Consider the following 20,748-nt stretch of genomic DNA (forward strand, 5'->3'; position numbering starts at 1 on the left):
TAAGCCCTAATTTATTTTTATTTTTATTTTACTCTTGCATCACTTGTAATACGAAGTACAAAGTCAAATATTTTGTTTGTGAATGTTATAGAGAAATTGTAACAAATTGATTAGTGCTGGAAAATAATTGGAGATTTGTTATCATGTATTTAAAAAGTTACCATTGAAATATCACCAATGAAATTGTAGGGTCGATTTCATAATCAAAAATTAAAAAGAGGATTGGTGTTCTCTTTTAGGTCCAAACAATCACTCTCATCAAATTAAATTGAATTGTAAATCAAATTTACGAAATTTTTATTGTTTTGTCAATTTACTCTTATAATTTTGAAAGTAATAATTATATCTCTAAATTTTTAATTATGATTTTACATTAAGCTAAATTAAAATTTGAGTCTATTCATCAACTTTAAAAGTTTCTTATATATCTTCGAATTTTTTTATTTTGTGACCTTAACTTTTAAGAATGTCAAATAAATCTCTACTCTAGTATATATTCTACTTTTTGTGAAATTAACGAGTCTATTGATATAAAATTAAATTTGATTCTTGAACTTTGAAAATTACAGAGATCGTTCTTGAAAGTTCGATTTTTTTATTTAAATTCATGAATATATTAGACTTAAAAATAAAAGTTTAGAGCTTTATTAGACATACAAATGAAATTTAAATCAATTAATTTTTAAAATTTTCAAATTTGTCAAATGACCCTATAGACATAAAATTGAAATGTTTTTTTTTATTATTATTATTGAAAAGAGGCTTTTAGTTAAAGTGCAGAGACTATTTATATACAAAATACAAAATTTAAGAGATTTATTAAACATTTAGAAATGTTATTGTATTAAACTACAAAATTTAAGTTTAAAAAGTTGAACACAAATAAGCCTAAACTAAACTTATAAATTTATGTTTTACACTATTTCCAAAAGAAAATGGGCAAGAAGTACTCCGTTGAGAGTAAGATGTCCATGAGGAAGGCTTCCTATCTCCTATTTCAATCCTCATCTCTGTGAAGGAAAAATTTTTCGTTTGTTTTTTTTTTTTTTTTTTTTTGTGTTCTCAACCAAATTATAAAATTTTTTATATTAAATGAGTCATTTCCAATACATTTTCATTCAAAGAAAATATTATAATTTTTTTAATAAAAATAATAATATTTTATATAAAAAGATATAATTAAAATATTTAAAATCATAGTTTCTAATAGTTAAAATTTAAATATTACAATATCACAGTCTCTAACCTTCAACTTAAATATAATAACAAAATAAGAAAGTTTTAAATATTAAAATATTTATATCTCAAAAATGTATTAAGGTATCAGGTATGAGTTTTTTTTTTTTTTGTAAAGTATTATATATAAATATAAGAGTTATTTTTAAATATAGAAAAATGAACCAAAGTATTTACAAAATATAGCAAAATTTTAGAATTATCAATGATAGATGTTGTGTCTATCGGTGACATTGAAGTCTATTAGTGTCTATCAACGTCTATCGATAGTTCTAAAATTTTGCTATATCTTGTAAATATTTTCAACCGTTTTACCATTTGAAATAATTTTCCTAAACATAAATAAATAAATGTAAACTCATCATTTGTTATATAAATAGTGAAGGTGAGTTATTTCCAAAAAAACAAAAAGCGTGAATGTTATACATTATATTTTGTGAACTTTTATATATATATATATTTCATTCATGGGGCGGGATGGAGACGGCGATAGGGAATGTAACCCCATACCCTCCTCCATTTAGACAATTGGAAGAAATTTTATCATGTTCATTATCCAATCACAAATTTTCCTACGAGACCAAAACAAAAGGTCGTAGAGTTCATGAGTCTCACAATTAAAAAACATGAATTTGTTCACAACTTACTCCAATTATCTCCTCTATGGCCTATGGGGTATTTTTTTTCCACTTCAATTTCCTCTTCTTATATTGAGGTTTTTTTTGGAACTTTCCCTCTCATTATTTCTTTTCCTTCATCAAAATTTCTATGTTTCCAAACAGTCTTCACTTTCCTCGACACAAAACAAGAAAAAAAAAATGGAGTATTGGTCAACAATGGCTTCTCTATTAGGCCTCATAGCGTTTCTTCAATCTCTCTTCCCTCCAATCCTCACCTTCTCCACTGCCATTTTCTCTTCCTTCTCTTCCTACATCTACTTCGACATTCCAGACATCGACGGCTTCAACACTAACGAACTCTACACCGCCGTCCAACTCTACCTAACCTCCTCCCTCTCCGCCGCCTCCGCCAACCCCACCACTCGCCTCAGCCTTACCCGACCACTCAATTCCACCGCCCTCACTTTCACCCTTCAAAACAACGCCTCCATCTCCGACGAATTCAACGGCGTCTCCCTCCAATGGCACCACATTGTCACACCAAGACAATTACACAACACATTCCCCTGGCGAATATTTCCAGAACACAAAAGAAAATTCACACTCAAATTCAAAAAACAACACAAATCCTTAATTCTCAACTCCTATTTCGATCACATTCTCGAAAAAGCTAACGAACTTCGTCGCAGAAATCAAGATCGGTACCTTTTTACGAATCCTCGTGGTGGCGGCGATTCGTTAAGAGGTTGTAATAATCCATGGGTGGCAGTTCCATTCAAGCATCCAAGCACATTCGAAACACTTGCTATTGATCCAATCAAGAAACAAGAAATTATGGAAGATCTTCAAGATTTTGCTAAAAACGGGAAATTGTTTTACCAACGAACAGGACGTGCTTGGAACAGAGGTTACCTTTTGTACGGACCACCAGGAACGGGGAAATCAAGTCTAATTGCAGCGATGGCGAATTTTCTCGGCTTCGACATGTATGATCTTGAATTAACAGAAGTTCAGAACAATTCAGAGCTTAAAACACTTCTAATGAAGACGACGGCGAAATCGATTGTTGTAATCGAAGATATTGACTGTTCACTCAATCTCTCGAATCGGAAGAACTCGAGGAATGATTCAATTACGCTTTCTGGTTTGTTGAATTTCATAGATGGATTGTGGTCATGTTGTGGAAGTGAGAAGATCTTCGTGTTTACGACGAATCATATCGAGAAGGTGGATCCGGCACTGGTGAGGAGTGGGAGAATGGATATGCATATTTTCATGAGTTTTTGTTCATTCGCAGCGTTGAAGATTCTTCTGAGAAATTATTTAGATTGGGATGAAGAAGAAGAAGATTGGGATGGCAGTGTTTTGAAGGAAATGGAACAGAGTATTGAGAAAGCAGAGATGAGTGCTGCTGATATTTGTGAGATTTTGATTAAGAACAGGAGGGAGAAGGGAAGAGCAATGAGAAGGGTTTTGGAAGCTTTGAAAATGAGGGGGAAGAAGAAGGTAGCCATTAATGGAGCTTCAAGGAAGGAAGATCAAAATGAAGAATGTGAAAAGAAAGGATTGAAGGATACTCTTAAACTTTAGCTTAATGAGAATATTTGTGAGTGATTAGAGATTCTAAATTGTTTTTTTTTTTTTTTTTCCTTCTTTAGGTTTTCTAGTGATTTGTTGTATTGGTGGTTGGAGTGATTTTTTTTTTAGTGTGGTTTTGTAAGGTTTGGTACTTAAGTTTGAGTTAATGTGTTAGTTATTAGAAACATGGGGAAATGGCACCAATCACCTCTTTTTTTAAGGTCCAAAATAGATGTAGCTTTTAAAAAGAAATATTTCTTTTTAACTCATTCTTCTCGTTCTACATTCAAGTCGTCATGGCCAAGGAGGGAGAATAAATCTGCAATTTTTTTCCTCTTCCTTCTTTGTTTTGCAATTTTTCATTTTTTTTTTCTGAATCAATGAGCGAGAAGAAGAAGTAAAAGTGAGACCAAAAAGCGAAAGGAGGAAGCAAGAGCGAAATCGAGGAGCACAAGGAAGAAACGAAAAAAAGAATCTGAACAAAGAAAAAATCGACAAAAAATTTGCAATCGTGGCTGATGAAGAACAAGAGATAAATGGGAAAAAGGAGCAAGAAGCAAGAGGAAGGAGCAAGACTAAAGAGATAGAGGAAGAAGTGAGAGCGAGACTAGAGAGCACAAGGAAGAGGTGAGAGGAAGAACTCGAACAAAGGAAAAAATCGAATAAAAAATTGCAGTTGTATCTAATAAGGAACGAGAGGAAGAAGCGAGAGAAAAGAGTGAGAAACAAGAAGAAGAAGCAAGAGTCAAGTTCTTGCGCGCGTTTTGGGGTCAAATGAGTACTTTCACATGTGACTGACGTCAGCATAAGGTCATTTTTCATTCGTTTTTTAACATTAGGCCAATTTCAATTGGATCCCTAAAAATAGGTCATCGGTTCAAATTTTCCAAACATTCTTCAACTCAATCCATTGACAAAAAATGATCAGTAAATAAATAAATGTACATATGCATCCATCTTTTGCAACATATAACAAGTCTCCAACATGTAATAGAAAAAATTCAAAACTTTTTTAGAAAGAAAATCTGTCATGTGACAAATCTAGTTCGACAATTCCCTGAGTTGCAAAAAGATGGGGCAACTGAAAGATGCATGAGCTTGACAAAATGTTAGACAAATTTTTTTTATTCAACAATATCTAGGGTGGAAGAATTCAAACTTTTCCTTAAGGATATAGATTTATTTATTACGATGAATAATATTATCCCATTTTATATGACTGAAAAAAATATATATAAATTTTGATATCGACATCAATATCGATATGTCAATCTTAATATATACTCTCTGAGATCTACTCAAACATGAAAAGAAACGAATACACAGTTTTTTGTAAGAAAAATGAAAATTTTGATACACGTGGAGATGATCGACGGAATTGTTCATTAGAGGTAGCCCTCGTCGGAGTTGATCACTAAAGGTGGTCTTCATCAGAATTTTCGTTGGAGATGGTCTTTATCATAATTGTTGTTAGTGGTGGTCTTCTCCAAAATTATTGGTCAAAGTTAGTCCTTTGAGGTGATCATCGCAGTCGACTATCATAGGAGGTCCGCTAAAGTTAATCATTAGAGGTGGTCTTCGCTAGAATTTTCATCAGAATCCAAATTAATCGATGAAGATGATTGACGAAGTTGGTGGTTGGAGTTGGTTACCTAAAGTGATTGTCAAAGTTGGGTGCCAAAGATGTTCCTCGTCCGAGTTGATCATTGGAGGTAGTCTTCGCTAAATTTTTTGTTGAAGGTAGTCTTCATCAGAGTTGTCATCGAACTTGATCGTCAAACTTGACTATGTGAAGGTGGTCGCCAAAGTATGTTCCCAAAATGAGGCAGTGTAGTTCTCGGTAGGTGGAGCTATGGAAATATTTGAGGGAAGAAGAGTTTAGTTTTTTCAATTGATTTTAGTTGGTTATTTTAACCAACTCAACTCTATCAACATTTCAAGTTAGTGGGTCAAACATTGAGTTGGTAATTTTTACCAACACAACTCAACTCATGTTGGTGAGCTAAACACTTCATACTAGTTGGGAAATATCAAAAGTAAATTTGAAAAAAAGTTTGGTACAAAATTTGGATTATATTTTATGTTTTCCAATTCTTGAGTTCAACAAATATACGTATGTTCGATGAGTTTTTAAAGTTTTTTTCCTATCCTATGATCCAACTAGTGAGAATTTTGAAAACATTTTTATGTTTTCATTCCATCTAGATTTATTATTTGAAAATTTATATTGAAAAAGAAAAAACATAATGACTTTAATAATTATAGTATTTGCATGTTACATAATTAAATATGTATATACAACATATTATAAATTATACGATCCTGTAAAACAATACTTATACAAAATCATTTATATTTAACTTAATAATAAAAAAAAATTAGTGAATGATTACAACTAATTTTTTTATGGTTTATAAATATATTATATCAAACACATTTTGAATAATTGTTTACATTCGAATCCAAATTTTTAATCATATTTGAAAACATGAAATCCAACTATATTTTGTTGAATCTTTTAAGTTTTTTTAATCAAAGAAAATTTCCATCGACTATTGTGTTTTGTTCTTGGTGGAAAATTTTGGAAACTTAGGAGTAAGTTTCAATTTGAGACAATTATAAATATAACAATCACACTTAAAGTGTTGACATATCTAGAATCATGCAAAAGAATTTGTAGATATAACAACATTTAGATCTAGTTTTGTGAGTTTATTAGTGATAAACCATATCACTGGTAAGAGTCACTAATAAAAATCTATTAGCAATAGGATCTATCACTAATAGATTTTGTTATATTTACAATTTTTTAAAAATGTTGATACATAATTATTATCCCTCAGAGTGTTACCATCGCAATTACCGTCTCAATTATAACCCCAAAGTTTGAAACATCTTATTTAAAACCTTGAACTTTGAAATTGTTCCATAAAATATCCCGAGAGATTGATTATAAGGTGTATTACCATTATTTTCAACATCATATGTATAAATTGATGCTACTTATGAATAAAAATTGATTTTTTTTTCTTTATTAATTTTGGTGTCAATGTTGTCGAGAGTTGCCTCAAGCAAGGCCCAAAGCCCATGGGTGGACTAAGCACAATGTAATTGGAAGACTGAATGGTACAACTTGCGTCCCAAAAAGGAAAGTAAAACCCTGGAGTTCTAGGTCCATTAGCCAAGCCAGAAAAATTATACTGACAGAAAATTAATCGAGCTGAACTCGACCCTTACACTATGCAACCTTGAGGGCTCCAATTACCCTGACATCACCGATATTACAAGTAGCAACAAGCGAGTGCTAAATGAAGGAGACTATAAAGGCCTCATTCAACAACCAAAAAAAGGAAGAAGTGAACTCCAAAGGAGAATTCTATCTTTACTTTATAGCCCACCAAGGACCCATGATGATGAAGACTCACGCCACCGATGTCAATAATGATCTTAATCTTTAAATAGTTGAAATTGAGTTGGAAGTCATGTAATGTAAGATTTCAAATCTTTGTAACCACTCCAATTTATGTGTTTCATTTTTTAGCTAAAAATTGCTCTAACAATATCTTTTAAAATAATTGGAAGGGTTAAAGATCAAAATGAAACTTTCAAAAAGTGTAGTAGATCCTTCAACATTCAATCTAACATGTTCACATAATAATTTTGTGTCTAATAAGTTCCAAACAAATTCAAAATTTTAAAAAATAATCTACCTATTAGATATGAAATTAGTCCATGAAATGTAAAAGATTCAACAACCTAGAGTCTAAATTTATAATTTAAAAAATTGAAAAACGAAATTGGCACAAACTTCATAGTTCAAAGACTAAAGGTGTAATTTAACCAAACATTTAACTTCTTTCCTTTTAATTTCTTAAAATACACACTTTATTTATAAAGACTTTTCAAAAGGCATTTCAAGGCTGCCCTTGTTATCAAATGTAAGGTCACTAAAATGAATTTATTCTTTATAAAAATCACATTTGACGAATACCATTTTGGATTAAGTCCCCAAAATATCTAAGGTGGAAAATTCTATCTAGATGGGAATCAAAATTAGGCCAATTCAATAATCAAACTTGACCAAGACTACTATTAGGTCAAATATTCACAACATCACTTTTGCACGCAAACTAGTTTTAGGACTAATTTTCAGTTTTGAAGCAAATTTTTTCTCAAATGAAACCAACTCCATTTCTTTGATATTTTACTCAAACGGATCAAGACATTATCCATACAAGTCATTTGATTCAGAAGATCTTTATACAGATGACCCAAATTTCACGGTCGAAATATGATTTGACCTAGATTTTGAAAATAAGGATGTAAAACTCTTTACTTGTATCTCCTCCTCCCTCCTCGTTGTCACAATCATGTTTAACTAATCAATACAATAGTATTCTTACACGCTAGGACTCTCCCTCACTCTCTCATGCTTAAAGCTTTGAAGAAAAAAAAACGTTTGCAAGTGGTTTAAGACACTAACAAAGTTATTCTTCGTGATTTTTAAAATTAGAATCAAACATTTTGGGCATAAAAATGTCACTCATACAAAACTCACTCGATTAAGGTTTTGCTCCATACCTATAAATTTTTTGAGTTCAGCTTGGGTCAGATCTAACCTTTTATTTTGTGCATACATACCCTGAGCTATGTTTAGTTGGGTCGGATATTCGAATATCTAACCTGTGCATACATGCCCCTTAACCAGTATGTTTAATTCTCTCCATACCCAAAAACTTTAAAACCCCTATTCTCTTTTTCCCCTCAACTAGAATAAACTTTCAAAAACTCCCCCTTCCATTAAACCTAGGATAGATCACCACTTCCAATCAAACAAACCCCGAACAAGAATTTAAGCTCCCAGGTAAAGGATAAAATTCAATCATTAGCAATTGGTTAAGACCTTAAAACGACTCTGAACCAAGAGAAAGCAATGAACAAAAACAAAAACCAAGAGCACGAGCATCAAATGAACACAAAAAACAGAGCCACGAAATCAAAACATAACCAAAAGAAACTTTCATCAAATAACTTTGCTTCAACTATATATACATCTAAAAGGGGGAAAAAACTAAACTCGAGTTTAAGAGTTACAGAGCATACAAAAGTTCATAGTTCGGAGAACTTACACAATCAATTTCCAGTTCTTCCTTATCCAATCGAACACAACGTCGGCAAAGGGGGCAAGCAGAAACCCTAACTAACCACGAATCAATACACTTCCGATGATAAACATGGCCACACCCACCAAGTTTCCTACACCACTGACCTTTTCTAAACCCATCAAGGCAAATAGAGCAGTCAATTTGAGAATGGGGATTGACCCAATTGGAGAATCGGAACTGGAGGAGCTTTTTGAGGTCACGATGGGAGAACCCAGTTGAGGAATCGGAGAATTGGGCACGGCGGCGGTGGAAGCGGCGATGACGGTGGAGGGCGCTGGCGACGCAGAGATGGATTAGGAGAAGGGCGGTGGCGAGGCCGAGGAAGACAAAGAAGAGAGTTGTTAAGAGGATCATGATGGCGATTTTGAGGAGCAGAGAGAGGAGTTGAGTCTCTGGCTTCGGCGGTGGCGGTGGGTGGGGAAGTGGGTCGCCGCTCACGGCGGCGGAATCTTGAAAGGGCATTTGGGGATGGTTGGGCGGCGGAGGATGAGTGGAATTTTGAGGGGAATTGGGGTTTGTAATGCTTTTAACGGACGCAAGTGAAGAGGGAGAGATATGGTGGAATTGGGAAATTGGGATATGGTCGAATGATGTATGAGTTCGAGAAAATGGAGTATGGAAATGGAAACCATGGGCAGGGTTTTGATTTTTTGAAGCGTGTGACGAGGTGGGGCCATTGATTTTTTCTTTTCTTGTACAAACAATGTCATCCATGCTGGTGAAGATGAATATATTTTTAGAGTGGGAGATGATGTTAATTATCGTTCAAATAATTTATTAGAGTAGATAGTAATGGATTTTCGTCTTATGATACTTAGGATACAATTCACTGCAATCTAATATTTCTATTAGAAAATTAGTTTTATTTAAGTGCAATGGTGGGTGGGATTAATAATTACTTAAAAAAATGTGAGAGGTCATTACTACTTGGGGTTATATATTTTAATTTAAAAATCAACTAGTGGATGACACGGTTGATTTAGTCTATTCTAATTTGGAATTGGTGATTGAATCGAATTTCATGTGTTAGAATGGATTAAAGATTGAACTACTTCATTTCAATTTCAGCTTAGTTAGTTCGAGTTTTTTTCTATTTTTTGGTCAGTTAATGGTTTTGTTTCATTATACCATATGGAAGAGTTAGGATAGACTGAGGATGGGGAGGATGATACCTCATTGGTGGATGGCTATGGGAGACTTGAGGGATGAGGAAGGAATAGCGGTTGATGACAAAGAGAAGAGGTGCGGGTGAGGTTTAGAAGAATGAGTACGACTCAATTTAAATACTCTATGGAAACTCTGGACCTATAATAAATTCAAGCTCAAGCCCAGGGCATCCAAGAAGTATGTTCAGGGGTTTGTATGTCTCCAAATGGAAAGTCAAAACCTTGAGTATTAGATTGGTCATATATCGAGCTCGGTCCATATCACCAAAGGGATAATATGCAAGTTGACCTCAATGACTGAAACCTTGCAACCTTAAGAACTACACCTTCGTTGGTAGCTGATCAACGAAATTTGTCACCTAATTTCGGACCAAATAATTAATCGTTTCTACCAAAAAGTGTAGTAGCGATAGCACAAATCAAACTCAGGGAATCAAAGAGTTTCATAATTAAATTGTTTACAGTCTCAAGGTAACCAAAGGGAGGGGGTTTGAGATTGATTGATTGCAAGTAAATTAAAATGCATAAAAGTAAAAGAGCAATTTCAAAATTGTGATAATCTAGGAAAAATACCTAGCATAGATTATTACAGAATTTTCCTATTATGTTTACTCAATCATCGAATTCTCATAACTTGATTTGAGTACTTAATCAAATTAATTAGAAAAGCTAATCAATCATCGTAATAAACTAATTAGTCCAAAGTGAATTGGTGAAAAGCATGCAATCTAAATTGTCCTAATTGCATTAAGAATCTAGGGCAACGTTACGTTGGATATTCAATTTTCGAGTGCCTAATTAATATATTGTTTGATTCAATCCTAGGTTGATTAGAGCAATGCTTATTGTTATCGATTCACAATCTAACCAAACCTATTGCCTTTTGCAAATTGACATATAATTACATGTCACTTATATATACCAACCTAAAGTGGTAATCATACAATCAACATCGCCAGAAAATATAACAATAATCTATTAAATCAAAATTGAAATCAATAAATACAAATAAATCGTGAATGAGATACCTTAGCCCATAATCCTCATGATGGACATCGAAGAATCATTAGAGTACATCCAAGAATCAAGAGACAGAAGAAAACATATAGGCGAACGCTAGAAATCAGTTGGAATTTGAAGATTGAACTCTAGACGGCTGAACTATGTTTTATAACAATTGGCACGATGTCACAACGCTAGGAAACTTTGTTGCATACTGACAGCCAAAGTGCACGGATGGACTTTGGATGTCGTGACGCTGTGTGTTCTGCACAAAAATGAGGCATTCTGCCTTACAACGTCATGTTGCCGCTGTTGCACTAGCGTGAATGGGCAAATTTGGAAATTTAGCACTTTCTTTCCTAGCTGATACAATTAAGCTCCCTTTTAGTTCGTTTTAGCTTCGTTTTTTCATATGATCTGCTCTAACTCTTAGGTACTCAAAGCTTAAAAATCATCAAAATGAACACATAAAACCTAGAAACGAGTTCGAATTAAGCGAAGCAAGATAGCACATTCCAATGCTATCAAATACCCTCAACTTAATTCCTGATCCTCCTCAAGTAAGGTTGCATAAAACACACAATCATACAAAAGATATGTCGCTTAATTTGCACTATTCATTACTCAAGTCTCAATAGTCTCTTAGGATGAACTTGCAATCAACAATGAAATCAATTCATAATCGATCAATGAAGCACAATTTAAAATTAATTCTAGACCTATTCATGTATGAATAAGCTCAAAGCTTCTAACTAGTAGCCTGGAATGGTTTTAAATGACTCTCAATTTATTTTTCACCTACACTAACTCAAGTATCTCAATTTATTTTTCACCTACACTAACTCAAGTACTGGTTATCAAGGATCAAGACAATCAAGATGGCAATATGTTAACTAAGGCGCCTGAAATTAAAATTTAGGGTACCCTAAATTTACATTTTTTTTTTTTACTTAGGGGGTATTAGCTTTCACACATCACTATAGATAATTATACTTACTCTTTTCTCGCGAGTGTCCTAACTAATCATAGCAAGACAACTCTTTCTACCCCTAGTCATGCATAAACATTCCAAGATTACAAGTTTTCCAACACTGAGCTAGATTTGGATGAAGTAGCTCAAACAAATCACACTACAATAGCGATGACTTCAAGTGTTCCAACACTGTCTGTGTCCCATACTTAAAGACAAAGCTTGATTCAGTTTGAAGCCTTTAAGCCTATAGTTATTCGGTTCCAGCAATAGATTCAAATAGCAAAAAGATAAATCGTTGAAGATGACAACGAAGGGTGGATAGTTGTGACTCGTCGAAAAAGAAGACAACCAAACTCCGCCCAAAAAGAGTCACGTTCCTATCGAAACTATAGAAGAAGGAACAAGACTCATAAAAAGAAAGGCAAAAAGATGACATGGAAGTCTAAGCCTGCTAAGCAAGAAGACAAGTATTTCCCTCAATTCCGACGACCGACAACTTTGGCAAAATTTCTCCCAAGAAGCTTCCTCGATAATAATCAAGAGGAAGTATCAGAAGTTATTGCATGTCATGTTGTCAACATAATAAAAGCCGATAACAATCATATAACTACTAAAGAAGTTGACAACTCAAAAAAAAAAAAAAAATAGAGCAAAGAGTTTATGTCTTTGATTGTATCAAACCTTCAACTACTCAAACTTCAACCTTCAAAAGGCTAAGTATATCCACAGCAAAGATAGATCGACCTTCAACATCTGCTTTTAGTTGTCTCAAGACAACAAGCAATCAACATAAAGGAAGAATGAAAATTTTGAAGGCAAGACCATTTCTTGAAGAAAACAACGACGAAAAGATTCACAGTCGTATCACTTCACGCATGAAGAGGAAGTTGCCTGTTGATATAAATACAGAAGATTCATTGATGGTGAAGTCAAAACTCATCATATTGACGAATCCTACAAATGAAGAGAATGATCAAAGCCATGATGAAATAAGATCTTTAGAAGCTCCTCATTGCAAGAGCCTAAACTACATGGTGCTCTTGGCCTGCATGAGCTTAAAAGGTGAGCGGCTCAAAAAAGATCTCTTTATTGAACTACGTTATGACTTGATCCCTGTCATTGTAAAGGGTACGTAGGCAGCTTGAAAGAAACTTCAAGTTCAGTCCAACAAAAAAAAAATATATTTGAACTACGTCATGACTTGATCCATTTCTTTAAGAGTACGTAGACAACTTAAAGAAATTTAAATTCAATCCATAAAAAAGGTACCACAATCACCCTACATATGGCGATACACGACAGATTGAAGATGTTCATCCTTATTGGGGGCAACATAACAAATTAAAGATGTTCATCCCTTTAAGAAGCTAACATAGTAAATTAAAAGCACACTTGGAATGGCATTTCGCTTCTTCTTCGAAGTCAAGTTCGGAGGTTTTACCGCTTCCTCTTTAAAGTCAAATTTGGATGTTTTATTTCTTCCTCTTTGAAGTTCAAGTTTGGTGCGACTTCCCTATTTCCTATAAAAAGTATTATTCCTTGTAGCTTTGCTCCTTCTCTAAAAGTTGTTACAGTTCTGCCTCCTCTACAAATATGTTGGCACTGCTGTTTCTTCATATTCAAGTTCAAAGTTCAAGGATCAGACTATTGCTTTGATGGTTGCACCGCTGTTTCTCTATCTCTGAATTTGACGGTTGCACTGCTGCTTCCCCATCTCTAAGTTCAAGGATTGCACTATTGCTTCTACAACTCTAACTTCGATGGTTGCGTGGATGCCTCTCCATCTCCAAATTCGATGGTTGCACTATTGCTTCTCCGTCCCAAGTTCAAGGGTTGAATTGCATGCCCCTTCATCTTCAAGTTCAAAGGCTTCGTCGATGTTCCTCTATCTTCAAGTTTAGAAGCTTCGTCGATTTCCCTCCATCTTCAAGTTCAAATGCTTCTTTGATGCCCATCTATAAATTCTAAGGCTTCAAGGTCATGGTTGGTATGCATGGCTCGACTCCATCTTCAATTTCTCTATCTAAAAAGCCATGACATGGCTTCGCTTCATCGCCAAACTGATGGCGCAGCTTCGCTTCATCTCCAAAGTCTGGCATGGCTTGCTTCATCTTCACAAGTCTGGGGTGGCTCGCTTCATCTTTACAAGTCTGGCGTGGCTCGCTTCATCTTCACAAGTTTAGCGTGGCTCACCTCATCTTCACAAGTCTCGCGTGGCCTCGCTTCATCTTCATAAGTCTGGTGTGGCTTCGCTTCATCTTTACAAGTCTGGCGTGGCTCGCTTCATCTTCACAAGTTTGGTGTGGCTCGCTTCATCTTCATAAGTCTGGTGTGGCTTCGCTTCATCTCCACAAGTCTGGCGTGGCTTCGCATCATCTCCACAAGTCTGGCGTGGCTTCGTTTCATCTCCACAAGTCTGGCGTGGCTTCGCTTCATCTCCACAAGTCTGGCGTGGCTTCGCTTCATCCCATAAGTCTGGCGTGACTTCGCTTCATTTCCACAAGTCTAGTGGAGCTTCGCTTCATCTCCACAAGTCAAGTGCGGCTTCGCTTCATCTTCAAAAGTCAAGTGCGGATGAAGGTTTCGCTTCATCTTCAAAAGTCAAGTGCAGCTTCGCTTCATCTCCAAAAATCAAGTGCGGCTTTGCTTCATCTTCAAAATTCAAGTGCGGCTTCGCTTGTAAGAAAAAAGGAAATTAAAAAAAAAAAAAGAAAAGAAAAAGAAAATAAAGAAAGAAAGAAAGAAAGAAAGAAGGAAGGAAGGAAAAATGAAAGAAAGAGAAAAAAGGAAGGAAGGAAAAAAAAAAAGAAAGAAAGAGAAAAAAGGAAACAAAGAAAAGATAAAAAAGAAAAAGAAAAAGAAAGAAAACGTTGGAAGAAGAAGAGAAAAAGGAGAGAAAGGAAAGTGTAGAAGAAGAGAAGGATGAGGATAATGGAGAGGTTTAGGGTCCTATCTATAAAGGTTCCCAAGTTCGGTAACAATTTGATTCTATACTAATCCAAATTAAATTAAAAAAAAAATTAAATTAAACATATTCACTATTTAATTTTATTTTATTAGATGAAGATTTGGACATATTCTAAATTTTATTCAAAATCAAATTAAATTGGGGATAAAATTTGAATTTTTTTTCTTAAATTAAAAATTTGGCCATAATCCAAATTTCATACTAAATTCAAATTTCTAAATTTTTATGTCCTAACCCAATTAAATTGGGGATAAAACTCAAAATTTTTCCTTAAATTAAAATTTGGTCATATCCAAATTTTATTCAAAATCAAATTATTCAATTTGAGATTAAACTGTATATAAAATCTCAAATTAAATTTGGACATATATCAAATTTTATCCCAAATCTAAATCATCCAAATTCACATGTTTTTATCCTCAAGTCAAATTAAGTTAGGAAACTCTCAAATTAACGTAAAATTCAAATTTGGGCATCTTCCAAATTTTATATCAAACTCATCCAAATTTAGGTTCTTATCCCAATTTTCAAATCAAATTGTGGGAAAGATCCAAAGTTCATGCCAAATTAAAATTTGGCCATATTCCAAATTTATTCGAAATTCAAGTTGTTCAAACTTGTTTTTATCTTCAATCTAAATAAATTGTGGATAGGAAAAGAAATCTCAATTGATCTTTTATTAAAATTTGGGTATCGTAAAATCTCAAATTAAAATTTGACCATATTCCAAAATTTATCCCAAATTTAGGTTAAACTTATGTACTTTATAGTTTGACTGACACACCCATTGAGGTCAAATTCAAGAACAAATATATTTATATTTTGATTTCAACTATATATTTTTCGAGATTCATCCACCCATATATGTGCGTAAATCTCGAAAATGGGACTTACAAATGAGAAATTTTGGACCAATCATTCATTAGATTAATGACGAAATTCCAAATCATCAAATTTGGGACCAACTAGGAGATAACATGTGTCCCAAATTGAAGTTGAAGATAAATTTAGATGATGCCACGTGGTTTTATCATGACCGTTGAATTAGATAGGATTAATTTGACCCAATTTGATATTATTATTTGGGTTAAAAGTCCAATTGAACTAAAAAAAATAGACTTAATTTGACCCAAATGTCAAATAAGGCCCAAATCCAATTAGTTGTGCCCAAGAGGCCAGGTCCATAGACCAACTAAGCCTAAGCCCATGAAGCCCACCAGAAAAATCTATAAATAAAGAGGCTTTCCTCATTTGTGTGGGTCAAATATACTCCAAAAAGCTTATAAGGAATTCTTCAGAAGACTCTTGACTCCTAAAGCTGACCACACTTACATTCTGAAGAAAGTCTGACCACACTTCCACACTTCCATTCTGAAGAAAGTCTGACCACACTTGCATTCTGAAGACTAAAGTTCAAGCAATTCTACCAAGAACGTTCAGTGCTCCCAATCGAGAGAGAATGGATCAAGTACTAGAGATCGAACCACATCACATAAAATCAACCTCAACATCAACACCAACTCAAGTTCAACACTACAGGCCGATCGTCCAAGAAGTGTATCAACAAGCCAAAAGCCGATCATCCAAGAATCGTCCAAGAAGTGTATCAACAAGCCAAAGGCCGATCATCCAAGAAGATCAACAAGCCAAAGACCGATCATCCAAGAAGATCAACAAGCCAAAGACCGATAATCCAAGAAGATCAACAAGCCAAAGACCGATCATCCAAGAAGATCAACAAGCCAAAGACCGATCATCCAAGAAGATCAACAAGCCAAAGACCGATCATCCAAGAAGATCAACAAGTCAAAGGCCGATCATCCAAGAAGATCAACAAGCCAAAGGCCGAAGATCAACAAGCCAAAGGCCGAAGATCAACAAGTCAAAGGCCGAAGTTCAACAAGCCAAAGGCCGAAGATCAACAAGCCAAAGGCCGAAGATCAACAAGCCAAAAGCCGATCATCAACAAGCCAAAAGCCGATCATCCAAGAAGATCAACAAGCCAAAGGCCGATCATCCATAAACAAGCCAAAGGCCGATCATCCATAAACAAGCCAAAGGACAATCATCCATCAACAAGCCAAAGGCCGATCATCCAAGAAGATCAATAAGCCAAAGGTCAAAATATTATGTATTAGAGATTTTAGCCGCTTTCCACAAAATTAATACAAATACAAAGTACAAGTTCCACGAAATAAATTTCTCTGGAAACCTCGTGCGAACAGACACTCCAACAATTTTCTCTCACGGATTATGCCAAAAAAATTAAAGAAAATAAGAGAAAAATGAACTTTTGAGCTCTTAAAGGATGAGCAAGGGAGGAAAATGGTTGTTGAAAAAAATTCTTAATTTTTTTCAAGAAGATGCCTAGAAAGAGGAAGATAGATTAATTTTAAAGTATGAAGGATTTAAAATCGAACACTTGGATCAAAGGTAAAGAAATGGATGGTTCGAGTAAATTGACAAAGAAAATGGAGGTGATTAAAGTTAGTAAGGAAAAATATTGAGAATGGGATTTTGGAAGGCAATGATATTTTCCCATATTTTCCCTTTATTTGTTTAATTTGAAGATTTGGGATGTCACATGTTGCAATCTCATTGGATTGTGAATGAACCCACGAACCCACCTTTCTCTTTTTCTTTTTTTTTTTTCATCAATATTCAACAACCCGCCACATGTTATCTTATAGCTGGTCACGCCTGCCGCACCACTTCCACATCATTGACCACATGGGATTTTATTTCCAATCTTATTTTACTCATATCTTTTTCGTCTGAACTCCGATTCAGACAATTCAAGATATCATCAAAATATTTGGTTTTATTAAAGTCTTCAAGATAATAAAGAGGACAATATCATGTCATCGTGGAGATATCTAGAAATCCGTTGTTCTTCGAGTGTTAGTGAGAATCTCATCTTCTCAATAACCAAAATATGCACTTGTTGAAATTTGATAGTACCTGAACGTTATCTCAGTTTAATTTGGACTCTTTCTAGTATTTAATCTATTTATTAGATTGTTTTGTAGGTTTCGAGCGCTTAGAAAATAGAATCAGGTATTTGGGTGAAATCGAGCTAAAACAAAGCATTTGGAGTCTTAAATCAGTAATCAGGTCAAATAGGAAGGAAAATTACCAAAATACTTATGGGACCAGCATTACAATGCTCACTCGACATTGCACAACACTTGAGGAAAGTAGCCTAGCATCACGATGGTCTCCCCGTTTTCCCCACTTAAATCTTTGGGCTGTAATTTCTAATTTGGACCTTTCATTAAGTGTCTAAAGTAATTTCTCTATCCTAGGAATATGATAAAACCAATTGTGAGGATTGTTTAAACATTGAATTTTTCTTTGAATATGCTTGAGGTTCTGGTCCTAATTTCATTTCTATGTTTTGTGTTATGTTTGGCTTGATCATCCTTCCATAATCACTTTACTTTGCTAAAGATTAGCTCATAATCCACAATAGTTAATTTTGTTTCTAATCGCAAAGCAGCATGAATCAAATTGGGTGAATTTGGATTTTTAAGCTAATGGCTTTTTACATTTCTTATCTTTTCTTCATTCTTACTTGTTAAAATTGTACATGCTAAAGGAGCATTTAGGATAAGGAGTTAGTTATTATAGTCCTAGGTTACTATACTTGAGTTATAATAGTTTGTGTTTGGAGTGTAAATTATTTTAGTTTGGATTATAATAATATGTGTTTGAGGTGTAAATTATTTTAGTTTGAGAAGAAAATAGTAAACATTGTAGCAAAGAATAAAAAAAAATGATGAATGTAAAATAGTAAAAACTGTTACAAATAGTAAATATTGTAACAAATTGAGGTTTTGAAATAGCGTTGATCGTAGCTAATTGGATAATGCAAAATAGTATTTACTGTAACAAGAAATGGTTATTGTAGTCCTAGAATAGTCCTTACCTCAAACACACCCTAAAGGTAATAATATCCTCAAACTGAAACATCTCATTAAATGGGTGTTTGGGGTGAGATATGAGTTGAGATATAAACTCAACTCAATTTTTGGAAGATCAATTTTGTATGTCATCGATATTTTATACCCATGTCCACCAACAATGCACTTAGTTCTCATCACCACCGATGCCCCTTTTTCACTCTAGTCATCACCTCCGACGACTAACTCCGGCAACTTCTGCTAGCGGCTAATTCCGGCCACAACTAGTATCGACGACCTCTGTCGGCGGTCACCTCCACAAACTTTGACAATCATTATTTTAAATTATTAGTTTATAGTATATTATAGTTGTTCTTTATAGTACTTTGACATTTATAAGAACACTTTTAGCATATAACAAACAAAACAAACTTGTATATAAAAACTCTTTTGAGAAAAAGTTGCCAAACACATGACTGTTTTCAACAGTTTTAATAAAAAAAATTTAAATGAAAATAAATTTTTGAAAAAAAAAAATCCATGTTAATCCAAGCATGAGTGTGTATCATGGCAAAAAGATTATAAACTTGAGTTTGGGAGGCAAAAGGAAATTGTCGAATATATCTATGGATGGACGTTTATGTAATTTTTTGTGTAGGTCGACTTGGCCATTTATTGGCCCATATCATATATAAATTTTCTTGTATCATGTAACTGGGCTCAAGAATGTGGTCTTTGTTACATTTTTTTTTTCTTTTTTTGTTCCAACCATGTAACCTGACACTAATAGGATCATTATAGTACAATTACATTTTTTTGTTCCAACCATGTAACATGACACTAATAGGATCATTATAGTACAATTACATTTTGAGGATATTTCACTTACTATATAAATCCAACTCTGCTTTATTCCAATAAATCCAATATAATTTTGTCCAACTTAACTAGAAACATTATATGCATAAATTTGTTAAATAATTGCTTAAATTAAAAAAAAATTAAAATTCAATGATCCGTAGCAACACATGTGTACTAAAACAATAAAATAAAGTGTAATCCGTAGTTTATTAAAAATATATAGAGAGAGAATTATTGAATTAAAAAAATTTTAAACAAAAATAGCCACTATTAAAATAGATTATTTGTGTAAAAAAACTGCATCAGATACCTGACATATGAACTCAAATCAGCATATTCGAACACCCAAAACATTAAGAGTGTAAAAAATCAAATTGAACCGAACGGTTGAATCGAATCAAACTGGATCAGTTCAAGTCAACTTGGTTCGGTTTTTGTTAGTATTTTGACCAACCCGAACCATTCTATTCGGTTGGAGTTGGAAGAAACTGAATTAGCCTGGGCTTGTGTTCAGGTTAACCAAACATAATAATTTGAATATTTATTTATATTTTATAAATAGAAAATATGTGTGGTCCCAGAGTTCAAAATTTCCATCGAAATCTCAAAATTTCGATTGACATTTCAAGATTTCGATAACTTCGAAATTTTGATTGGAGAAAATTTCGTTTTCCCCAAATTTTGACGAAATTTTGTGAAGATTTTGATTCCCTCCATTTCGACGAAATTTCATGAAATTTCAATATTTTGAGAAAATTTCAATTTTTTAAAATTAACTATGTTAGTTGAATTCATGTTTTTCAATTTTGGTCCTAATTACATACAATTTTATAGTTTCACATGTCAATACCATTTTTGACAAAGGATTAAGCCTTTTATGTATTACTTTTTTTTAAAATTTTAACTTTTCTCAAATTTTAGCTTTATTTTCAATCCAAAACTTTCATTTCTAAACCAATTGAATTTAAAAAAACTAAAAAAAATAAAACATGTTTATTTTTAACCTTATTCAAATTGTTCATTAAATTTTCACATCATTTCACTTCAAATTGAATTGATGTAAGTCTTTTTTTTAACCATCCAAAATTTTTAATATAATGTTTACATCATTTCACCTTAAAATATTCTTAAACTTTATATTATTTTGTAATTATTTTGTTGCCTTACTTTAAAGAAATTGTAATAGTCAATTATAGTTTAATTAAGTCATAATCAAAGTTTCATTAATTAATTATAACAATGTTCATCAATTTCTATTAATTTCCATAATTTTTTCC

General features: G+C 33.5%; 1 protein-coding gene and 1 pseudogene across 2 annotated transcripts; one reads left to right on the forward strand and one right to left on the reverse strand.

Moving 5' to 3' along the window:
* The first annotated feature begins 1,882 nt into the window (after nt 1-1,882).
* Nucleotides 1,883-5,549, forward strand: LOC120080243 (AAA-ATPase At5g57480 pseudogene; annotated as a pseudogene). The gene has a single exon (XR_016530214.1). The product of XR_016530214.1 is annotated as an AAA-ATPase At5g57480 pseudogene (transcript).
* A 2,889-nt stretch (nt 5,550-8,438) lies between these two features.
* Nucleotides 8,439-9,344, reverse strand: LOC120079498 (uncharacterized). Its single transcript, XM_039033703.2, has one exon. The coding sequence runs from the start codon at nt 9,311-9,313 to the stop codon at nt 8,525-8,527; it is 789 nt and encodes a 262-aa protein (XP_038889631.2). The 5' UTR covers nt 9,314-9,344; the 3' UTR covers nt 8,439-8,524.
* Nucleotides 9,345-20,748: the final 11,404 nt, after the last annotated feature.

Source organism: Benincasa hispida, chromosome 6 (assembly GCF_027475165.1).
Source record: "Benincasa hispida cultivar pf3 chromosome 6, pf3_genome.v1.1, whole genome shotgun sequence".
Taxonomy (NCBI): Eukaryota; Viridiplantae; Streptophyta; class Magnoliopsida; order Cucurbitales; family Cucurbitaceae; genus Benincasa; species Benincasa hispida.

Bases quoted from the DNA above. Each gene is read 5' to 3' on its own strand.
- LOC120079498 (XM_039033703.2), bottom strand. From the start codon at position 9,313: ATGGATGACATTGTTTGTACAAGAAAAGAAAAAATCAATGGCCCCACC.